Source organism: Bombina bombina, chromosome 3 (genome assembly GCF_027579735.1).
Source record: "Bombina bombina isolate aBomBom1 chromosome 3, aBomBom1.pri, whole genome shotgun sequence".
NCBI lineage: Eukaryota > Metazoa > Chordata > Amphibia > Anura > Bombinatoridae > Bombina > Bombina bombina.
The window spans coordinates 991,361,119-991,382,898 of NC_069501.1; the positions used below are offsets into that span (position 1 = coordinate 991,361,119).

Genomic DNA, 21,780 nt, shown 5'->3' on the forward strand with positions numbered 1-21,780 from the left:
ACTAAGCTGTTTATCTTGCTTATACCACATCCCTAATTAATCTCTTATTCGCTTAACAGTAACTTCAACAATTATGTTCATTTATTAGTGCCACCTATAGCTTGAGTTTAAAATTCTGAATATTACAGCTTGTACGTTATGACTTGAATATTAGTTATGTATACTTCTGTTCACTTTTTCCTTAATCACAAGCAATATATGATTTAAGTATACTTCAATGTAAGAGAAAAATATTTGAGAAAATAAGGTTTAGGTTCTGTTTCTATGTGACGCAACAATATATTTGTTTCCTTTCTTGTAGTTCCATATCTTTCGGACTACAACATGTATGTTGTATCTTAACCTAAATAAAGAATAAAAAAATAATTTTTTTTGGATGTGATCTGTCAAGAGGCTCTGTAAATACACTTTTTTTTTTTTTTTTTTTGGAAGCTGAAAATGGGGAAGTATTAAGTGAAATGTTAAGATTCACAACAGTCGGGGTTTGATAATTATTTGATAAGAGCCATATGGAAGAATCCTTAATATGTAGGGGTCTGAGGAGCCTTCTGCTTATGCTAACTGGTCATGTTTTTTTATAAAACTCCTGTACCTGATGATTTTAGCAAGTTTGAGAAAATTCCTAAGGTTGATGCCGCTATAACTAGATTAGTTAAGAGTACTTTTATGCCCACTGATGGCTCATGGCATATTCTTGATTTTATGGAGAAAAAAAAAAATGGACTTAGGGACATTGTTCACAAGAGATTTTTTCTTTGCATAAATGTTTTGTAGATAAATTTATATAGCCCATCTGGGAGTGTTTTTGTAACTATGTATAGTTTTGCTTATTTTAATAACATTTTGCTGATTTTCAGACTCCTAACCAAGCCCCAAAGTATCAGATGTAGACCCAGGTCTACAGATTTGTGCTGCTATTGTTGAATAATCTGCCTTATCATATGCAGGGGAGTGTCTGCTTTCCCATCCCCTGTCACTTAGTGTCCCAGCCTAACCTCATCAACAGTGCTAAACTGGGAGCTTCTAATTCTAAATACGTTTTTAAAAAGGTTTTATACTGTATTTTTATATCAGTATTTGTGCCTATTCTTCTATATAAATTGTGTATTTTACATGAATATAATTGAAATTGGTGTATACTGTCCCTTTAAGGCTCACTCAACTAGGGCAGTATCTACGTCTTGGGCTTTGTAGGCTTATGTCTCTTGTTTACTGCTTTGGGATCTGTTCAAATCAATGGGGATCCATTTAAGGGGCCAAGATAAAACTGCAATTTTGGCCCACTTATAAATGGATCCCCAATTTATTACCAGGTGTTTACTGTCCCTTTAAAGTTAATTTCAATATACAGTATTTAGGAAATGGAGACCTTCTAAATACAATAAAATAAAGGTGTCTTGTTCCTTTTAAATGTAGGAAAAGCTATGGTGTAAGGCAAGTGATCATTACTATTGGCTGAGGTTGATTACATGCAGGAAAAAGTGAAACTCTACATAAAAGAAAAAAACAGCCCCATACATATCTTAATTTTATTTCATCACCTCAGACACCAGCTGGGTAGTACAATGAATATTAAGGAAATACGTCAGAACTGCATGTGCAAGGTAATTGGTACTTGATCATGTGCTAGAGCCAAATGCAAACACACATTCATTGTACTACAGTGGGTGATTTGTTTTAGAGAATAACATTTTGAAAATAAAAACCAGACCACCCCACCTTATTATTGTATTTGGGTGATTTTGTTTTATCTTTTGAGGTTTCATTTTCAATACATTAACTGCTTGCCTGTGAGTGCATGACGAGAGTGTGTTGTAAACTGCTTGCCTGTGAGTGTGTTGTAAACTGCTTGCCTGTGAGTGCATGACGAGAGTGTGTTGTAAACTGCTTGCCTGTGAGTGTGTTGTAAACTGCTTGCCTGTGAGTGTGTTGTAAACTGCTTGCCTGTGAGTGCATGACGAGAGTGTGTTGTAAACTGCTTGCCTGTGAGTGTGTTGTAAACTGCTTGCCTGTGAGTGCATGACGAGAGTGTGTTGTAAACTGCTTGCCTGTGAGTGTGTTGTAAACTGCTTGCCTGTGAGTGCATGACGAGAGTGTGTCATGAAGGGGAATTGCAGCATGGGATCAGCAATTCCACCAGAGCTACATGGGAGTGCTGGGGATCTCACCATGAACGTGTGTGGTGACATCAGCGGGGGTGGGACCATAACACGACAGGGCGGTAATGGAGCTGGGTTGGGAGTTGCTGTTCAAACCCCTTGATTTCAGTTCCCTTACTAGCTACACACTTCAAAGACCCCTCATTTTAAAGAGAATCACCTGCTCATAAAGCAGATGTAAAAAAAAAAGTTCAAAGACAATACATGGAGATTTGGTTAAGAATGGGACATTTTATGCTATATAACAAAAATCTGTCATGTCCAGAGACCCCTTATAAATATGATTTTTTTTTTTTTATTTTTTTAGTAGAAAAGTCCCTCTCTTAAAAACATATGTATGAATTGTCTGTTTAGCCAGGTGATCATTGATCACCTTGTTTTAAAAAAAAAAAAAAAAGTGCTTTTATTTCTGTACTGCACAAAGGAGCCTCTCTAATCTGTATTATAATCTCCAAAAGCTAGTATGGGCCCCTATTTCACATGTTGCTACCCTTGATGACAAGTTAGTAAGGTGATTACAGTAACTGCAGTAGGGACCTGATAGTTACTAATCTTAAAAAAAATATATATATTTTTTTTTTTATGCAGCTATCTCACATGCCATGAAATATAATAATGATAAATTCTGAATTTGCTGGGCCTGCTGAAAAATTATATATAATTTCTGTCGGTCAATATTGTTTAAATGTAGATTGCAAAAAAGCTCAAAATTGTCTCGCTACTGGGGTGTGAAAATGTAGTATGCATGTAAAAAAAAAAAATTAAGATTGTCATAGTAAAATATTTAATGTGCACAGCATATACTTTCATTTATATAATTTCCTATAATTTAATTGGGTTTTCCTATTGAAAATTGGAAGTGCAGACTTCAGACCTCACTGTGCTACATATCTGTCCCTAATTAAATTAATCAGAGTTGATAAAATGACACAATCCAAAACATTGCATGCTTTGATGACAAAGTGACTGTGGGAAGCTCTTCCTACTTCAATAACAAGTTCAAATGGGCTACTTTAAATTAGGCAAGCGGTGGTGGGGGGATGGTATTATGTCCAGTAAGTTTGGTAAGAATTTATTGCAAGACTAAATGTTAATGAAAATATTTTTTTTTTTTTTTTTCTCTAGTTCACAACTGAAGTTTCTGGGATCACCATTATGAGGCAAACCAATCGCTTCTTTTTCTTTGGCCACACAACTGGAAAGGTATGTTGTGGTGTGCGTGCATATTGTGGTTTGTTTTTCTTTAGAATGCCCCACTATAATTTGCAGAAGATCAAGGCCAGCAATGTGATGTGTGCCAACCAGGAATTTCCATATTTACTTATGTAAAGTGTTTTTGGTTTATTTACATCTACTGTGTTTGACATATAGCACATTTTTGGGGGTTGTTTTTAAAGGGACATTAAACACCTCAAGATATTACTATAAATTGTAAATGTAGTAAAACAACTGCAATATACTTTCTCTATCTATCTTTTCTCATTCCTCTTCTTCTTTCCTGTTATTTAATTCTGAATATTGTGGGCTTTCCAATTAATGTTAAACATGGAAGTGCCCACACGGCTATATACCACACAGTCATTGGTTACACACTCAAATAAGCCATTTATAACCATTCCTTATTGGCCTCAGCAGAAAAGGTCACTTAAATTACAATCTGGAGGTGCCCACTGCTTTAAGGACATTACCTTTACCCTTATTTTTCAATATTTAAACTAATGTAATTTTTAAAAATACATGTACAAATTATTCTCAGGCTACTTTTTTGCTCTGAATACATAATTCAAGCATTGGTTTTATTTAGGGCCAGATTACGAGTGGAGCACAAATGAAACAAGTGTCACAAAAAAGTGTAGTTACTCATAATAACACTGTAGAATAAAAATGATTCACAAAAGTTATAAGGGCTTAACCCCTTAATGACCACAGCACTTTTCCATTTTCTGTCCGTTTGGGACCAAGGCTATTTTTAAATTTTTGCGGTGTGTTTGTTTAGCTGTAATTTTCCTCTTACTCATTTACTGTACTCATACATTATATGCCGTTTTTCACGCCATTAAATGGACTTTCTAAAGATACCTTAATTTTCATCCCATCATATAATTTACTATAAAAAAAAAAATATATATAAAATACAAAACACTTTTTCTAACGTTGTCCCCCAAAATCTTACACATCTACAACCACCAAAAAACACCCATGCTAAATAGTTTCCAAATTTTGTCCTGAGTTTAGAAATACCCAATGTTTACATGTGTTTTGCTTTTTTTTGCAAGTTATAGGGCAATAAATACAAGTAGCACTTTGCTATTTCCAAACCACTTTTTTCAAAATTAGCGCTAGTTACATTGTGTGTTTTTTTTTTTTTTTTTTTTTTTACTGTAGGTGGATAACAATTAAATTGTTCCTTTCCTCTGTCTGAACCCTAAGTCTTCAAAGGAACGACTCTTACATAATTTAGACATGGTTCGGGTCTTGAAATTGTATTTACATGCTACTAAATTTCGTTAATCTTCCAGTTTTGTATTCTGGTATGAAGAGGGGTCAGAAAGCTTCTTATGTTTCCTTGTCCTTTTGGTTAAGGAGTTTAATCCGTATGGCTTACTTGCAGGCGGGTCAGAACCCACCTTCTCAAATCACTGCTTATTCTACTTGTTCAGTTTCAACTTCCTGGGCCTTTAAAAATGAGGCTTCTGTAGAACAGATCTGTAAGGCTGCTACTTGGCCATCCTTGCATACTTGTACTAAATTGTACCACTTTGTTTTGCATTGGTTGACGCTGCTTTTGGCAGAAATTTTCTGTAGACTTCACAGCTTGTGTTTCGATTCACAACAGTAAGGATTGGGGACTCTCACTACCATTAGAAAAAAAAACTAATTTATTCTTACCTGATAAATTAATTTCGTTCTTGGTAGTGAGTCTGCAAACCCACCCAACATTATTTTATTTCTTTTTTGGTGGTCTGCATCTCTGTACCCCATGATCTTTCTTGTTTCTTTCTGTCCTCTACTTTGCAATACTAGGAGGGATTATTTAACTCTGGTATAGGGTGTCTTTGCCTCCTGATGGCCAGGTGATGTAATGCCCAAGAGTAAGGATCTTGGACTCTACTTTTATCAGGTAAGAATAAATGTTTTTGTACCTTAAAGGGACATAAAACAAGTTGGGCTAGAGACAAAATATAATATGTACTTTAATTACTTTACCTGCAAATTTATACTGCAGTGCCTCGCCATTAATCCTTTCTTTTTAGTTTCTGAATTGTAAAGCTACAATTCCTTCTTTGGCTATATCTATGGTTGCTTTTGGTAGAATACAAAAGTCAATAGGGATTATCTGCTGGCGCATGCCTAGAAGCTGAACACGGTTGAAATACAATGCCTGTGTCTAACGACTGATAAGGGTGGGGAATTGTCTGCCCCAGGCAGCTTGGCTATGTAATTCTTTTTGCTTATTTTTAAACAATTTTTTTTTTTTATGCAAACTATTTTTAATTAGCCCTTTTAGGATATGCACAGATCTTAACCTGCTTTATGTATCTTTAATACTATCAGATATATGTAGAAATATTTATTATGAATAAATAGAACATATATAGTTTTCTGTGTTTAGAACATTAGAATGTGAAATATTCATATTTTCATGTGGGGGATTAGCGCACAAGCGAAATTAGTTTATTTTCAACTCGCAATACGAGTGCAACTTGACAAGCGCAAAAAGCTTACTTCTAGCACAGTCAATGCTTGAGCGGGAGTGTTAATTAGCGCTACACTTGTAATCTGCCCCTTAGTGTTTTAATGTCCCTTTTAGAATTCCTTTCAAAGACAGAGGTGTGCAAAAGGTGCACCATCTGCTGGCAATTTTTGGTTATTGCTAGTTCATTGTGGTTGATTTCCTCCCACCAAATTCTACTTATAGGTGTGCTGCACTTTATAGGCATATGTGTCTCATCCCCAAGGTTAAAGTATATTTTGCATTAAGGTGTTAAAAATTACTATTAGCTGATGGGTTTTTTAATTCCACTTTTATGCATTTTTCCTCTTACTTTGTTCTCTTACTGCAACTTTCTTTAATAAATTGTCATCTAGACAACTGTTTCTCACACTTGTTTTGATGAACGTACCCCTACTGGCATATTTTCTTTTTTTTTTTTCTCTAAGTACTGCCAACTGTAACACGTAAATAACAATAGGTTACAAAAATATGAGCCAATTGTGCATATCACAGAATGTGACAAATTGATAACAGATATATTTTTCTGCTTTCAGAAAGTTTATATTCAAATCCATTTTTGCCAGATGCAAATGCAGTAAATATTTGCACAATAAATAGTCAAAGCAACTAATATAGAAGACACCCAGAAAACAAGTTTGAGTCAGTCACTGTGAGAGCAAAAAAAATGAACCAGCGCTAGTAACTGAGTTAGGAGAGCTAATCACAATCAGTATACAGTCAGAATGAATAAAATATAGATATAGAGAGAGATATCTATCTCTCTATTTTCCAGCTCAGGAAGGGAAATAGTCTTGCCTGTGAGAGGTGCTTGAGAGTAAATCTGAGAAATATTAAATGTTTAATTTAGCTGCATCAGTGCAAAAAGAAAAGTCCCTGAGTACCCCTTGTTAATGCTTCAGGTGCACGTACCACAGGTTGAGAAACAAGGATCTACATAACAGCCACGTCCTATATTTGTCTTCAGGGGAAGAAAAGAAGCCTCAGATTTTGTATGCAAATTGTAGAATCAGTTATTGTATTAAAATGTAACTGTAATATTATAGTCGCTTATACTTTGCTCAATAATGGTCTGGGCCTAGATTTAAATGTTGTGAGCCATGCAACAAACAGTTGCACAGTTAAGTTAAAAGAATACTAAACCCAATCTTATTTCATGATTCAGATCATGTAATTTTTAAGCCACTTTCTAATTTACTCTTATTTTCAAATTTGTCTTCATTCTCTTGCTATCTTTATTTAAAAAGCAGGAATGTTAATCTTAGGCGCCGGCCCATTTTTAGGTTCAGCACCCTGGATAGCGCTGGCTTATTGGTGGCTTCATTTATACGTGTGTATGGATGATGATATATATCTCTATCATCTCTATCTCTATCTTTATCATCTCTATCATCATCATCTCTATCTCTATCTCTCTCTATCTCTCTATCATCTCTATCTCTCTCTATCATCTCTATCTCTCTCTATCATCTCTATCTCTCTCTATCATCTCTATCTCTCTCTATCATCTCTATCTCTCTCTATCATCTCTATCTCTCTCTATCATCTCTATCTCTCTCTATCATCTCTATCTCTCTCTCTCATCTCTATCTCTCTCTATCATCTCTATCTCTCTCTATCATCTCTATCTCTCTCTATCATCTCTATCTCTCTCTATCATCTCTATCTCTCTCTATCATCTCTATCTCTCTCTATCATCTCTATCTCTCTCTATCATCTCTATCTCTCACACAGCTACAGCAGAAGGAGCATGTAAACGTAGAGCCGCTGTCAGAGTGATATTATACCATAAATGCAAAAAATAATCGCCCAAATTAAGTGAATAAACCACTATCAGAAACCTAAAAAGAATATCGAAAGCACAACACTTAGTAGTAAATAAAACTACAGATTCTGGGTTACCCTCTACCCACACGGTATCAGGGGAAACTTCAGAGGAACATGTGAAAACATTCATATGTAAGTTAACCTAGACACTTATCATCATGCCAATAGTGCTCTATTGCCACCACGTCTTGGATGAGATGCATGGTTCGCAAGGAGGAGATAGGGTGGCCTGCAGTCAGAAAGTGGCGGTCTACCGGCTGTTCTGAATGTCCTTTATCCAAAGCCTGACGTATGGCTGTCTTGTAATTGGCCAGCCATTCCCTGAATGTAGTCAGTCTTACCTATGTAATACAGGGAGCACGGGCAAATAGCATACACAACAAAGTCTGAAGTGCAGGTTAATCTGTTTAATAGAGAATCTCCTGTTAGTGTGTGGGTGGCGAAAAGTATTGCCAGTAATAAGGCTATTGCAAGTCACAAAATTTCCACAGCGAAAGCACCCAGGTTTGCCTTTAGGCAGCCACATTTGCTTCTCATTGCAGTGCGTGGGGTTGTTTAGGACCAAAAGATCCCTCAAGTTGCTGGCCCTCCTGTATACCATTCGTGGGGCCAGAGAGTCCATGAAAGGAAGGCTTGTATCCTTCGAGATCACCATCCAATTTTTCTTAATAGTATTCGCCACAGATTTTGATACTGGGGTGTAGGTGGTCAAAGTTTAACCGATGTGACGTTTGGTCAGGTGTTTTCCTGGTTGTAAGTATCTCTTGTGTCCACTCTCTGGCCGTGAGGCATTGTTCAATCAAAGACATTGGGTACCCCCTCCTGTAGGAATCTTTGAGCACTTCAGACTTTGTTGTGTATGTTATTTGCCCTCTCTTTCACTCTGTTGCGGATACAACAGGTATAGATATCCTGGCACTCAAAACTTCAAAGGAGGTGGTCAGCTGTATCCCCTCTGACAAACAGCTACGTGTGTTTCACCCGTGGGTAGTAGGGTAGTGAGTAGAAGGCAGCCTACGTCGAAGTTTTAAGTCCCAGGCCAGGATATCTATACCCGTTGTATCTGCAATAAAGTGAAAGAGGAAAAGGCGTGGAGGACCACTAAGTGCCTTACTAATCACGGAGCACTTACCTGGAAGTGTGTGGATATTCAAGAAAGAGGTACTGCACTTAACACATTACTATCAGTTTACTGGTATAAGGGAGGTCTGCCCGTCTAATTACTTACAGTCAGAGGTTAATACGGACCTGTTTCAGCCCTAAGCAATTTCTTAGGAGAGCTGTCCCTGTGAATATAAAGCCCATAGCTAAACTTTTTTTTATTATAAGCGGTGGATATTACTTCTGTCCGGATACACCGGTTTCCTTTTTTAGGATTATGCTCTGAGAATCTTCACTCAAATTGCGGGCACTTTGGTCCATTTAAGAGGTCACATTTTGGCGTTTGCCCCTACTTTACCTATGAACTTATAACTAATTACAATAGGACTTTGAGGCCTCTAAGGGTACAACTTACAGGAACCTCATTTGATTAGTGTTCCTTGAACCATTTGGGACTCTCTACTTTAGTTTGTTTGCCATTTATTGTAGTATTTTGTGTATATTAAATGTTTCTTTGTAAGCATACCTGGATTCTCGTAATTATTTTGCCCCTAGTACTATAATTTTTTTCTCTCATACCCTAGTGCTGCTTAAGAGTCTATTTGGTCTTTCTTTAATTAATATATATATATATATATATATATATTTCACATTCCAATGTTCTGCACATAGCAGAATATGTTATGTAATTATAAATGCTGTAAATATGCCTATAAATATCTGTATATATCAAAATAAATTAAAAAAAAAAATAATTAATTCAGCTTTTTGCGTTGGTCTAGTTAGTGATCGAACATAAACAGTTTACTTTAAACTCGTAATACGAGCGCAAAAAGCTTGCTTCTAGCACAATTAACGTGCAAGCTTGAGTGTTAATTAGCGCTCCACTTGTAATCTGGCCTATAGTGTTTAATACATTGTCACAAGATCACCTCTTGCATTAGCTTTTGATCCTCATTCTTCTGAGTCAGACTGGCAGTATTCTTGCTCGCTCTCCCTGCTTCATACTGCCTCAGTAGTAACCGATTTCAGTAAAGGTGACTTTTTAGCACTAAGTTTGCATGGTTAAACTAGACATTTACTGTTCACCTTCCATTCTCCACTGCTAGATATTCAGCAAAAGCTCCAAAAACAAAAATAGACATGATAAAAAACATATTTAAAAACTTTTAAAAGGAAAAACATTTGCCCTGGAGTCCGCTTCATGTTAGCCTTATTCATAGACATGGCTGATTTATTTCCCGTACTCCGTATCTCACAGCAGACTACTTGAGAAGTTATCAAAGAAGATGGTAGCTTAACAGACACATTTCTTCAGTAAACCAAACTTTGGGGCCAGCCAGGTATAGACCTCATGGCTTACATCAGTAATTTTCTGATAAAGAACTTTTTCAGCAAATACACATCACCCATTCTTTGGTTCAGAAGTGGCATTTCACATATGACTGCTTTACACCAGTTTCTCTTACTTTGAAATTATTGTGCAAGATACAAGAAAGGGTGAAAACCATTGCAGTTGTAATCTTTTGGCCAAGAATGCCTTTATTTCCTTTGCTAAGACTTTGGCTTGTAACCTTTGTGGTTTCTGCCAGTATGAAATGTGACTTTTTTTTTTCCAGACTGGTACCCATAACTTCACCACATCATATCTCAAGCCCTAGAGTTTTTTTTTTTTTTTGCATGATTTACAAAGACTAAATTCTAATATGTTCAAAGTTGTGACCAAAAATCATATACATATACAGGTGAAACTCGAAAAATTAGAATATCGTGCAAAGTTAATTTATTTCACTAATGCAACATAAAAGGTGAAACTAATATAATACTCATTACATGCAAAGTAAGATAGTTCATGCCGTAATTTGTCATAATTGTGATGATTATGGCTTACAGCTCATAAAAACCCAAAATCCAGAACATTAGAATATTGTGAAAAGGTGCATTATTCTAGGCTCAATGTGTCCCACTCTAATCAGCTAATTAAGCCATAACACCTGCAAAGGGTTCCTGAGCCTTTAAATGGTCTCTCAGTCTGGTTCAGTAGGAATCACAATCATGGGAAAGACTACTGACCTGACAGTTGTGCAGAAAACCATCATTGACACCCTCCATAAGGAGGGAAAGCCTCAAAAGGTAATTGCAAAAGAAGTTGGATGTTCCACATAACTTTCTATTACTGTGCTTTGATACAGCACTTTGGGAAGGGAAAAGTGTGGAAGAAAAAGGTGCACAAGCAGCAGGGATGACCGCAGCCTGGAGAGGATTGTCAGGAAAAGGCCATTCAAAAGCGTTGGACTTTCACAAGAGCCACCACACACACAGATGGATCCTGGACATGGGCTTCAAATGTCGTATTCCTCTTGTCAAGCCACTCCTGAACAACAAACATCAAAAGCGTCTGGACCACTGAGCAACAGACCAGGTAAAAGTCCTCTTTCTGATGAGAGCAAATTTTGCATCTCATTGGGAAACAAAGGACCCAGAGTATGGAGGAAGAATGGAGAGGCACACACTGCAAGATGTGTGAAGTTTCCACAGTCTGTGTTGATTTGGGGAGCCATGTCATCTGCTGGTGTTGGTCCACTGTGCTTCATTAAGTCCATGGTCAACGCTGCCATCTACCAGGAGATTTTGGAGCACTTCATGCTTCCTTCTGCAGACAAGCTCTATGGGGATGCTGACTTAATTTTCCAGCAGGACTTGACACCTGCCCACACTGCCAAAAGCACCAAAACCTGGTTCAATGACCGTGGGATTACTGTGCTTGATTGGCCAGCAAACTCGCCTGACCTGAACCCCATAGAGAATCTATGGGGCATTGTCAAGAGAAAGATGAGACATGAGACCGAACAATGCAGAAGAGCTGAAGGCCGCTATTGAAGCATCCTGGTCTTCCATAACACCTCAGCATTGCCACAGGCTGATAGCTTCCATGCCACATTGAGGCAGTAATTGCTGCAGAAGGGACCCAAACCAAGTACTGAGTACATACAGTATGCATGCTTATATTGTTCTACAGGTGTGTACAATCCTTATTTTATTGATTGCATGTAATATTCTAAATCATCACAATTATGACAAATCACGACTTAGACTCATTACATACAAAGCAAGATAGTTTCTCATATTATTTTCACCTTTTGAGTTGCATTAGTGAAATAAATGAACTTTTGCACGATATTCTAATTTTTCGAGTTTCTCGTGTTTGTGTGTGTGTATGTTTTTATATTATTATAAAGCAAAGAAAAATAGGGGGTAGAGGTGCAGGGCACTAAACAGTCCCCTCCCACCAATGCTCCTAAAGAGTACCCTTATCTAGCACAAACCATGAAATACACAATATAAAAATCAGAATGAAACCACCGAAATTGCAGAAAAATATGTAATGTTAATACAAATAAAATATACCAACAAAAATAAATTAAATTTAAAGCCACTATAGGGGTGTAATAAGTGTCCACAACAGAAAAAACTGAATATAAGGATCCAGTGATCTCCAAGGGTACCCTTTGGAAAATATGTGATAAATTCAGAGCTCACAAAAAACAATCATTTCTTGATTCCAGATACGATTAATTGTTATCTGTAACAATAGAAAAGTCTTGTGATGGTAATTCCATATTTCCCAAACAGTAGTTGCAAGGCAGTCCAAGAAATAAACAGCAGTTCATTCCAATATGCACAGAACAGTAGCGATGGGTAAGTAGCGCCCAAAGCAGTCTCCCCCAGTATATTAGTCCAGTAAAGCAAGTGCTAGTATAGGCATAGTGCTTAGTTGTGATATCGTCAGGAGGGTTAGGTAAGTACCGCTGTTTACATGCACCCTGAAGCAACACCAAGAGGGATATCGTATCCTGGATATTAAGGGGTGAGACATCTTAAGCTTGACTTACTAGCACTTGCTTTACTGGACTGTAATATACTGGGGGAGACTGCTTTGGGCGCTACTTGCCTATCGCTACTGTTCTGTGCATATTGGAATGAACTGCTGTTTATTTCTTTGACTGCCTTGCAACTACTGTTTGGGAAATATGGAATTACCATCACAAGACTTTTCTATTGTTACAGATAACAATTAATCGTATCTGGAATAAAGAAATTGTTTTTTGTGAGCTCTGAATTTATCACATATATTTTCCAAAGGGTACCCTTGGAGATCACTGTATCCTTATATTCAGTTTTTTCTGTTGTGGACACTTATTTATTACACAATAGTGGCTTTAAATTTAATTTGTTATTTTTGTTGGTATATTTTATTTGTGCTAGATAAGGGTAGTCTTTAGGAGCATTGGTGGGAGGGGACTGTTTAGTGCCCTGCAACTCTACCCCTATTTTTCTTTGCTTTATAATACAAATAGTTTTACTACCTCTGAGCACTGCACACTTGCAATTATCCTTATTAAAGCAAGTGTGCATTAACCAGATACTAATCTATTTGTTCTGACTATATGCCAAATGTTTTGGTCTTCAGTAATTCTTAAAGACCAATATAATGTTACATAAATGTGAAGACAACCTAAACTGGACAAGCTCAAACCAACTTTTGTCATACCACAGGATGATAGGAAAGGAAATTCTCCAGTAAAAAACAATGTATTGTTAAGCCCTACCAATTCAATAAGGTTCTTAGCCAAGCATTGTGGAAATTACCACATGCCTTTCTTTCCTAATAAAAATGTGGATGTCCAGAAGCAAAAAGTCAAACTTTGTTATAGTGTGGGAAGTAATACGAGACCAAATATGCTGCAATGTTTTCCTGTCTTATCTTACTGGTGAATGCTAGTCTTCGGCAAGCCAATATAAAATTTAAATCCACTATACAAATATTTTCTGTTTGCTTATATTTGTAGAAAACAGGATCTGTCACCACCCTTACTATTCATGTTTTAGAAAGTCACAAAAATGAGAAATAAGACTTTAAAAAAGGATCAATTAACAGGATGGATTGTGCCCATTTGCAAGGAGAGTGGGTTGTTTGCTGGTGAATGTTGTCTAGGGAGCCTAGATATATAAATATCAGTATTTTGGTTTTAATTTCCATTTTTTGTTCAATTTAGGTATCTCTTCGAGATCTGCGTACACTTAAAGCAGAGCATGAGTTTGATGCTTATTCTGGTAGTCTTTCTGACTTTGATGTCCATGGGAACCTTTTGGTGACTTGTGGCTTTTCCAGCCGTATGAATGGTCTGGCTTGTGATCGTTTCCTCAAAGTATATGACCTTCGTATGATGCGAGCCATCACTCCCCTGCAGGTTCATGTGGATCCCCTGTTTTTGCGCTTTATTCCAACCTACACATCTCGCTTGGCCATCATCTCCCAACGGGGTAAGACAATCTTTAATGTCCTTTTTATTATATATTTTTTTGGGGTTTCAAAGAGCTTTATTTGCATCAAGTTAAAATATACAGTTAACGAAAGTAGAACAGTGTTAGACAAATACATAAAGTGATACGGGCAGCTGGCCCGTCAAAGATGAAATACTGATGGGCAAAGTCCAACTAAAACTTTTAGAATGTCTCTCAAAGTCTGTTAAATAGAGGTAGTGCTCTCTGTAGGATATCATTCAACTTTCCGACCAAGAACTGGTTCTGTAATACATATACAACTCGATACAAACATATGAGAACAGTCAAACAAGTAACAAAAAATAAAAAGCATCAAAAGGAAAAACAACCATGCAGCTATAAAGAAAAAGGGGGTATTATAAATCAGTCTATATTTCCATGCGCAGGTAATGGAAGAAAAGTGTAAATGTATGGAGTGTAGGTTCCCTAAGAGGTCTTAGATATTATGTATTGTCTCTGGGCAATAGTTAGTGGGGGGAATAGTAAGGAGGGATGGGTGAGAAATTTACAATGGTTGGATCACTGTATCATTGGGAAGCTGTAGAGAATGTTGGTATTCCTCCCAAATTAAAAGGATTGACAAGAAGTCATCTGTTTGGAGTAATGGTACTGTTCTAACGCTATAGCAGTGGTCACCCCATCGAGCCAAAATTGTAAGGTTGGTTGCTTCCAGTAATATGCAATGTATCTTTTGGCCGTGTTGACCATAACAGTGAGAAGTTTAAGTCTCAGCGGGTGACCTGAGGGAAATAGTTAGAGGAAAGGTGTGTGGGAGAGAAATACCTATTACCAACTGTATTTCCTCTTATTTGGGACCAATAAGTTTATGCGACAGGGCATGTCCACCAAAAATGGGTGAAGGTACCACGCTGTAAGCAGCCCCTCCAGCAATCAGTACTAGAACCCGGAAACAATTTCCCGATTTTATCAGGGGTGTAGTGCCATCTACTAAGGAGTTTTGTATTCATTTCTGCTATATTTATAGAGGATGCAGAGGAACTCATCTGTTTGTATATTTTCCATGTTTTGGGAGTTTGTTGATCATTAAGCTCTCTCTCCCAGCTGTTACAGTGTGACGGAGGGTTTATTGAGCGGTGTGAAAGTAACTGTTTGTAAGATATGGAAAGGATACCCGAAGTCGGGAATGGTAGGTGGCACATTGATTCGAATGGAGTTAAAGGTCGCGTCAAGTTGTGTCTATCCGTATGTCTCGAGAGGTAGTGTCTAAGCTGATGGTATGTGAGCCAACTGTTTAGGGTATGGCCTACAATCTGTCACTTCCTCCCTAGGTTTAAGTTTACCATCTTGCAGGAGTAGGTAATGAGGTATCGTCTGAGAGTGTATAATTAGCGGTTGTGTGAAAAGCGAGTTGGAGAGGGACTGAGGGGTTATCTAGGAGGGGTGTGGAGACCGTCTTATATCCCCTTAAGACTTTCCCCCATACATTGAATGTTTCTCGAATCAGGAGAGGGGAATCTAAGGGATTCTGTTCAAGTTTTTTTTTTGTGAGCCAGCATCTACCGCCCAGCTGGCCTCCATTTAAAAGTTCATGCTCCAAGCCCACCCACTCCTTATGACTAGCATGTCTACACCAATCTACTAGTCTAGTCATAAATGTTGCAAAACGATACAGTAAGAGGTTTGGGACTCCAAGTCCCCCCTCTAGTTTAGTGCGGTATAAAGTTTGAGTAGCGACCCGTGGGCGTTTATGATTACAAATGTATGAGTTGATAAGTTTCTGAAGGTGGTAGATAGTGGCATCAGGGATAGGAATGTGTAGTGCCTGTAGAATGTAGAGAATTTTAAGGAGTATTACCTTTTTAACAGCGTTTACCCTACCCAACCAAGAGATCGGTTTATTGGACCAGGAATTCAAGGTAGAAGATATGGTTTTTTTTTTTTTTTCAGAGGGTCAAAGTTTTTAAGGAAACTAGTTTATGTAGATATGGATGGAGTAATCAATATCCCTAAATATTTAAGTGCTACCGGTTGGTGTTTAAATTGATGCAAGTTAAGTATTTTACGTCTTCAGGCGTTGTCTTTAAAGCAATAAATTCAGATTTGGTGTTATTAATGCGGAAGTTGGACAGTCCCATATTTCTGAAAAAGAAGTAAGAAGGGAATAGTAGTAGAGGGATTCGTGAGTGTAAGGATAATGTCGTCTGCATATAATGAAATCTTATACTCCTGCGGTCCTATAGTGATACCGGTGATCGAGGGTGTAGTCCTAATATATAAGTTGCTAGAACTTCCATTGCCAGAATAAACAGCATAGGGGAAAGTGGGCATCCCTGTCTAGTCCCGTTATTTATATGAAAAGGAGGGGATAGTCATTTAATTTTTATTTTGGCCGTAGGAGCATTGTACAAAGCAAAGATCTTATGGGTAAATTGATCATTAAAGCCAAATCTCTGCAAGGTGTGAGTAAGAAAGGGCCAGCTTAACCGATCAAAAGCCTTTTAGGCATCTATGGACAGGATTATAGAAGGGATGTGGTTCTTTGTAGCAAATTCAACAATGTTTATTATTTTAGTGGTGTTGTCTCTGACCTCTCTGCGGGGGGTGAAATCTACTTGATTGGTATGAATAATATCTGGGATGATCTTGTTTAATCGGGTGGTAAGTATTTTAGCATAGAGTTTAATATCTAAATTTAAAAATGATATTGGTCGGAAATTTGAGGGTGTCGTGGATGGCTTGCCAGGTTTTGGAATAACCTCTACATGCGCCTCTAACATAGAACGGGGACATTTTTGCTCCATCTGCTATCTTATTGAACAGCTTTGTTAAATGAGGTATCAGGGTTTCCCGAAATGTCTGATTATCTCGTGGAAAAAACATCTGGGCTTGGACTTTTACCTAATTTCAGATCCTGTATGGTTATTGCGATCTCCTGTGGGGTAATGTTTGCGTTGAGGTCCTGTAATTGCATGTTGGTGATAGAGGGAAGTGGGCAGTTCTAAGTAAATTGTGAAATATCATTTTCAAGTTGGGAGGGGGGATTTCAGGGTTTATAGTATATAGATCGGAGTAATAGGAATGAAATGCCCTAAGAATATCTGGAGTGGTTTTCTGGGGAGGTTTACCGGGGTTTGTAATTCATATATGTGTGATTTGAGCTTTCGTTTTTTTAAGTGTTCTCGCCAGGTATTTTCCCGCTCTGTTACTTTCATAGTGGAATAAACTGTTAGTCTTTCTTTTTAATGTGTGGTATTCTATTTGTAGGAAATCATCTAATGTCTTTCGCGTGTCTGCAATTTTGGAAAGGATAGAGGAATCTGTTGGGGATTGTTTGTGTTGAAAGATTAAGTGTGAAAGCGTGGACGTAAGGTCTTGATATGTCTGTCACTGTACAGTGTTAACTAGGGCCTTTAATTTGATAAATTCGCCTCGGAGGAAACACTTGTGCGCCTCCCATACGGAGAATGGATTAGGTGTTGAGGTAGTATTGATAAAATATTCAGTCAGGGTGTTTAGCTTAGTAACATGCTCGACGTTACCCAGGAGTGTATCGTCCAATGTCCAGTGGTAAGTGTTAGTACGTTCTGGCCAGTTGATATGTAGTTGGACCGCAGAATGGTCTGACCATGGGGTGGGCGAGATGGTACATTTTAGTAAGTTGGGATAATCCCATCTGATTAGTGAAAATGTAATCTATACGGCTATAGGATTTATTTGGATAAGAGTAAAACGTGTAATCCCTTTCGACTGGATGCATAAAGTGTCATAGTTTATGGAGTCTAAGATGTTTCCAAAAGAATGTAAGGAATTTGGTGTTTGGTTTCATGAGGGGGTTGTTACTATCTAACTGTGGCTGAAGAGGAAAAATAAAATCTCCTCCCAAATAAACCGGAATTTTAGATATATCTAGGAGTCTGTTAAACATTTTGGTAATGAAGGGTTTTGGGGTACTATTTGGTGCGTAGATGTTAACCAGGGTTATAGGCTGTCCATGGAGAAGGCCCATCAAGCCTAAAAATCTGCCCTCCGTGTCTTCTGTTTTTTTGATCAATGTAAAGGGTAGTCTTTTTTTTAAATTAAGATGCTTGCCCCACATTTTTAGTGGGGCCAGAGCTGTGAAAATGTTGGGTATACATACGGCCGAAGTATTTTGGCCAACTGTGCCTTTTAAAATGGGTCTCTTGTAAATAAATATCTGCCCCACGTTTTGCTAAATCAGATAACTCCTTAGAGCGTTTACAGGGAGAGTTCAATCCTTTTGCATTTTGCGTTAAAATAATCAGAACGGGTTTTTTTAGAGTGTTGGTATGTCATGGTGGAGGCGTGTGTGTGACAGATTATAATGATCAGGGTATATAATTGACCAAAGAATTGTATTTTAAGCTGTGAGACCTCTGTTGCACATGAAATAGACAATTTTACATAGCATGCATAGCATAGGTAAATACAATAAACCAATAACTGAGTTAATTTAAAAAAAAAAAAAAACAGCAACATAAGCAAAAAACAAAATATACACATCTCTAAGTCTAGAATTAGACATAAATTAGAGTAAAAATTCTAGGGGGGGGGGTGGAGAAAGCGGACCTCTTAATAAAGTTATATTACTTTAAACCCTCTTTCCCATGAAACTATGGGGGAGGGACATCATTAAAATCCTGGGGAGTGTTGTAGATAATAAAAGTCTACATAACTTAAGGTGACCTGGGGATAATTAAGGGTAAGAACAAGGAAGTTTTTGAATCTAATAATGACGTCTGTGTGGGGCATTTTCTGGAGGTTTGGGTCAAAGCACCCTGTGAGCTCTAACCCATAAGATGTCATTTGGGTAGGCAGATTCTTTTATGGAGTTAAAGAAAGATTGCAAGTTCTCAGGAAAGTCTCTTGGTAGAATGGACTCAGGAATTCCACGCAATCTAAGGTTCTTCCGTCTGCTTCTGTTTTCTAAATCATCGATCTTATCCATAAGTGCTGTTTTTGTTTCCTGATGGGTTGAAGTCTTATCATCTAGTCTCTGAATGTCATCTCTTACTTCTTCAGTCTCTGCCTCTAGCATGTCGACTCTAGAGCCTAGATTATGTATGTCCTGTTTTAGTTCCGTTAACTCCTCCCGGAGACAGGTTCGAAATATGTCAGATATCTCTTGCTTTGTCGCAAAGTTAGACGGTAAGGAAGCATAAGTATTGTCAGTTATGGCTTTAGACGCCGATGGTTCAGTTATATGACCTCCTGGGCTAGGTGAAGGAGTGCTTTTATTAGAAGAGCTTGGCAGAGGACTTGTATGTTCCGTGGCAAAAAATGAGGACATGGTGTGAGATTTGGTCGCAGCCTGTTTCAGTGCACGGTCAGATTTTGCTTGTCTTCTAGCTGTCATTTTTAGGGAAGTAGGGTAGCTATGTGATTAACTGTGTTGAATTAAATTGTAGCAGGCAAATTGGGAGTTCAATTTAACTATTGCCTGATGCGCACTTATAGCCCGCGTGTACAGTGTATTTTATATCTCTGTAATCGGAGAAATAGGACAATTTCCAGCCCCCACTGTTAATCAGTTAGATAATAAATGGTCATTACTCCTTACTGTCATGCAGACAATATTTTATTAGTAAATAGGGCATTTAAGGCTGAGTGGTATATGAAGAGTATATAAAGATTGTGTAGTCTAACAACATCGATGCTGGATTTGATAAGTTTTATGTAGTAATGGCCTGCTGAGTTTCGTTCTCAATATCTAATATCAGCAGTAAATGCTTTCTGTTACGGATCTTAGCGGTGCATGGGCTCTCTCCACCCGAAAGGAGGGTGTTAAAATGACGTTCAGTGTAACGCCATTCTAGGAGGCGTAGCACAGCTGCCCCCCCCCCCCCCCCTTGAGTCTCTCACAATCTGCGAAGAGAAGGTAAGATCTCTAGTGTGTTAGTCTGTGGGCAGAGCAGGATGGTATCATCAAGGAAAGCGGCAGCAGGGCGGCCAGCACAGAGCTTAAATGGCGTCTAATGTAAGTGAAGGAGGACAGCTAATATGGCGCCGAGATCAGTGTTAGACAAAGTCTAAGTTTCTGAGACACATATAGCCCAACTTTGCTGATGTTTGATGGGCCGGTAAGGCTGAGGAATAAGTCAGGTTGTGTGACTATGAGCCGGGTGGATTGTGGTTAGAAATGTATCTGAAAATGTTGTATTGCTGTCCTGTGATTACTCTCACCTCTTGTACTGTGCGGGCAATGCCGTAAATGGAGAGATGTAAGTTAAGACTTTGATCTCAGGTCTGTAGGTCAGCTCCGGATCATTTATTTAAGCAGAAGGGCTCATTTTAACTGCCCAGGAAAAGTGCTTTAAGAGGTCTGCTTCGCAGAGCACCGGAGTTAAGCAGCCATCTTAACTGCTGCCAGGCTCTGCCCCCGTCCTTTATTATATTTTATTGTCTTAACAGAAGTTACCAAGATTGCATGTAACATGATTTTGTGCTAGGCACGTACTATAATTTGCAGCTATTCAGAAGTGTTTTAGGTTGGCAGGAGGCTATAGGAAAAGCTCCCCTTTTTTTTTTTTTTTCCCTGTATTATTTTGGAAAAGGAAAGACTACGTCTGCGCATTGTGTTGATGATAAAGGAGGCAAGAATAAATTTTGTCAACAGATATTAGGGTATTCTCCAGTACTCTTAAAAGGTGTGTTTGTGTTTTTTTTTTTTTTTTTTTTTTTATGCATTACCTATATTATCTGTTTTTAGAAATATGTAGCTTCATTGTTTCAGTTTAGAATATTGATATTCCTGATAACTTTGCTGTACTATTATGGTGGTATATATATATATTTTTTTTTTTTGAGCTTATTCAATAGTAGATAAGAGGAACTTTTTTTTTTTTTTTTTTTTTTTCTCATCAACCCTCGTAAAATCTATATGCTGGCTCTCTAAGTAGATATGCCCGCCCCCCCCCCCCCCCCCCCCAGTTATTGGTTAATAATAATTACGGGACTGTAGATCCATAAAGTTGTGTTTGTGTTTTTTTTTTTTTTTTTTTTTTTTTTTTTTGTGGTTTATTTCTTTCATGTAATTGGCAAGAGTCCATGAGCTAGTGACGTATGGGATATACTATCCTACCAGGAGGGGCAAAGTTTCACAAACCTCAAAATGCCTATAAATACACTCCTCACCACAATTCAGTTTTACAAACTTTGCCTCCTATGGAGGTGGTGAAGTAAGTTTGTGCTAAGATTTCTACGTTGACATGCGCTTCTCAGCATTTTGAAGCCTGATTCCTCTCAGAGTACAGCGAATGTCAGAGGGACGTAAAAGGAGTATCACTTATTGAATACGATGGTTTCCCTAACGGGGGTCTATTTCCTAGGTTCTCTGTTATCGGTCGTTGAGATTCATCTCCTACCTCCCTTTTCAGATCGACGATATACTCTCATATACCATTACCTCTACTGATTCCCGTTTCAGTACTGGTTTGGCTATCTGCTATATGTGGATGGGTGTCTTTGGTAAGTGTGTTTTTATTTCTTAAGACACCTCAGCTATGGTTTGGCACTTTATGCATTTATATAAAGTTCTAAATATATGTATTTTACTTATATTTGCCATGAGTCAGGTTCATGTATTTCCTTTGCAGATTGTCAGTTTCATATTTGGGAAAGTTGATATTGATGAAA

The 21,780-nt window shown here is 37.8% G+C and overlaps 1 protein-coding gene across 1 annotated transcript in view; it reads left to right on the forward strand.

Annotated features, from left to right (window-relative positions):
* Positions 1–21,780, forward strand: part of PAN2 (poly(A) specific ribonuclease subunit PAN2) — a 616,232-nt gene that overhangs the window by 9,679 nt on the left and 584,773 nt on the right. Inside the window, 2 exon segments of the mRNA XM_053705507.1 lie at positions 3,285–3,362; positions 13,878–14,145. Coding sequence (XP_053561482.1) covers positions 3,285–3,362; positions 13,878–14,145 — 346 coding nt within the window.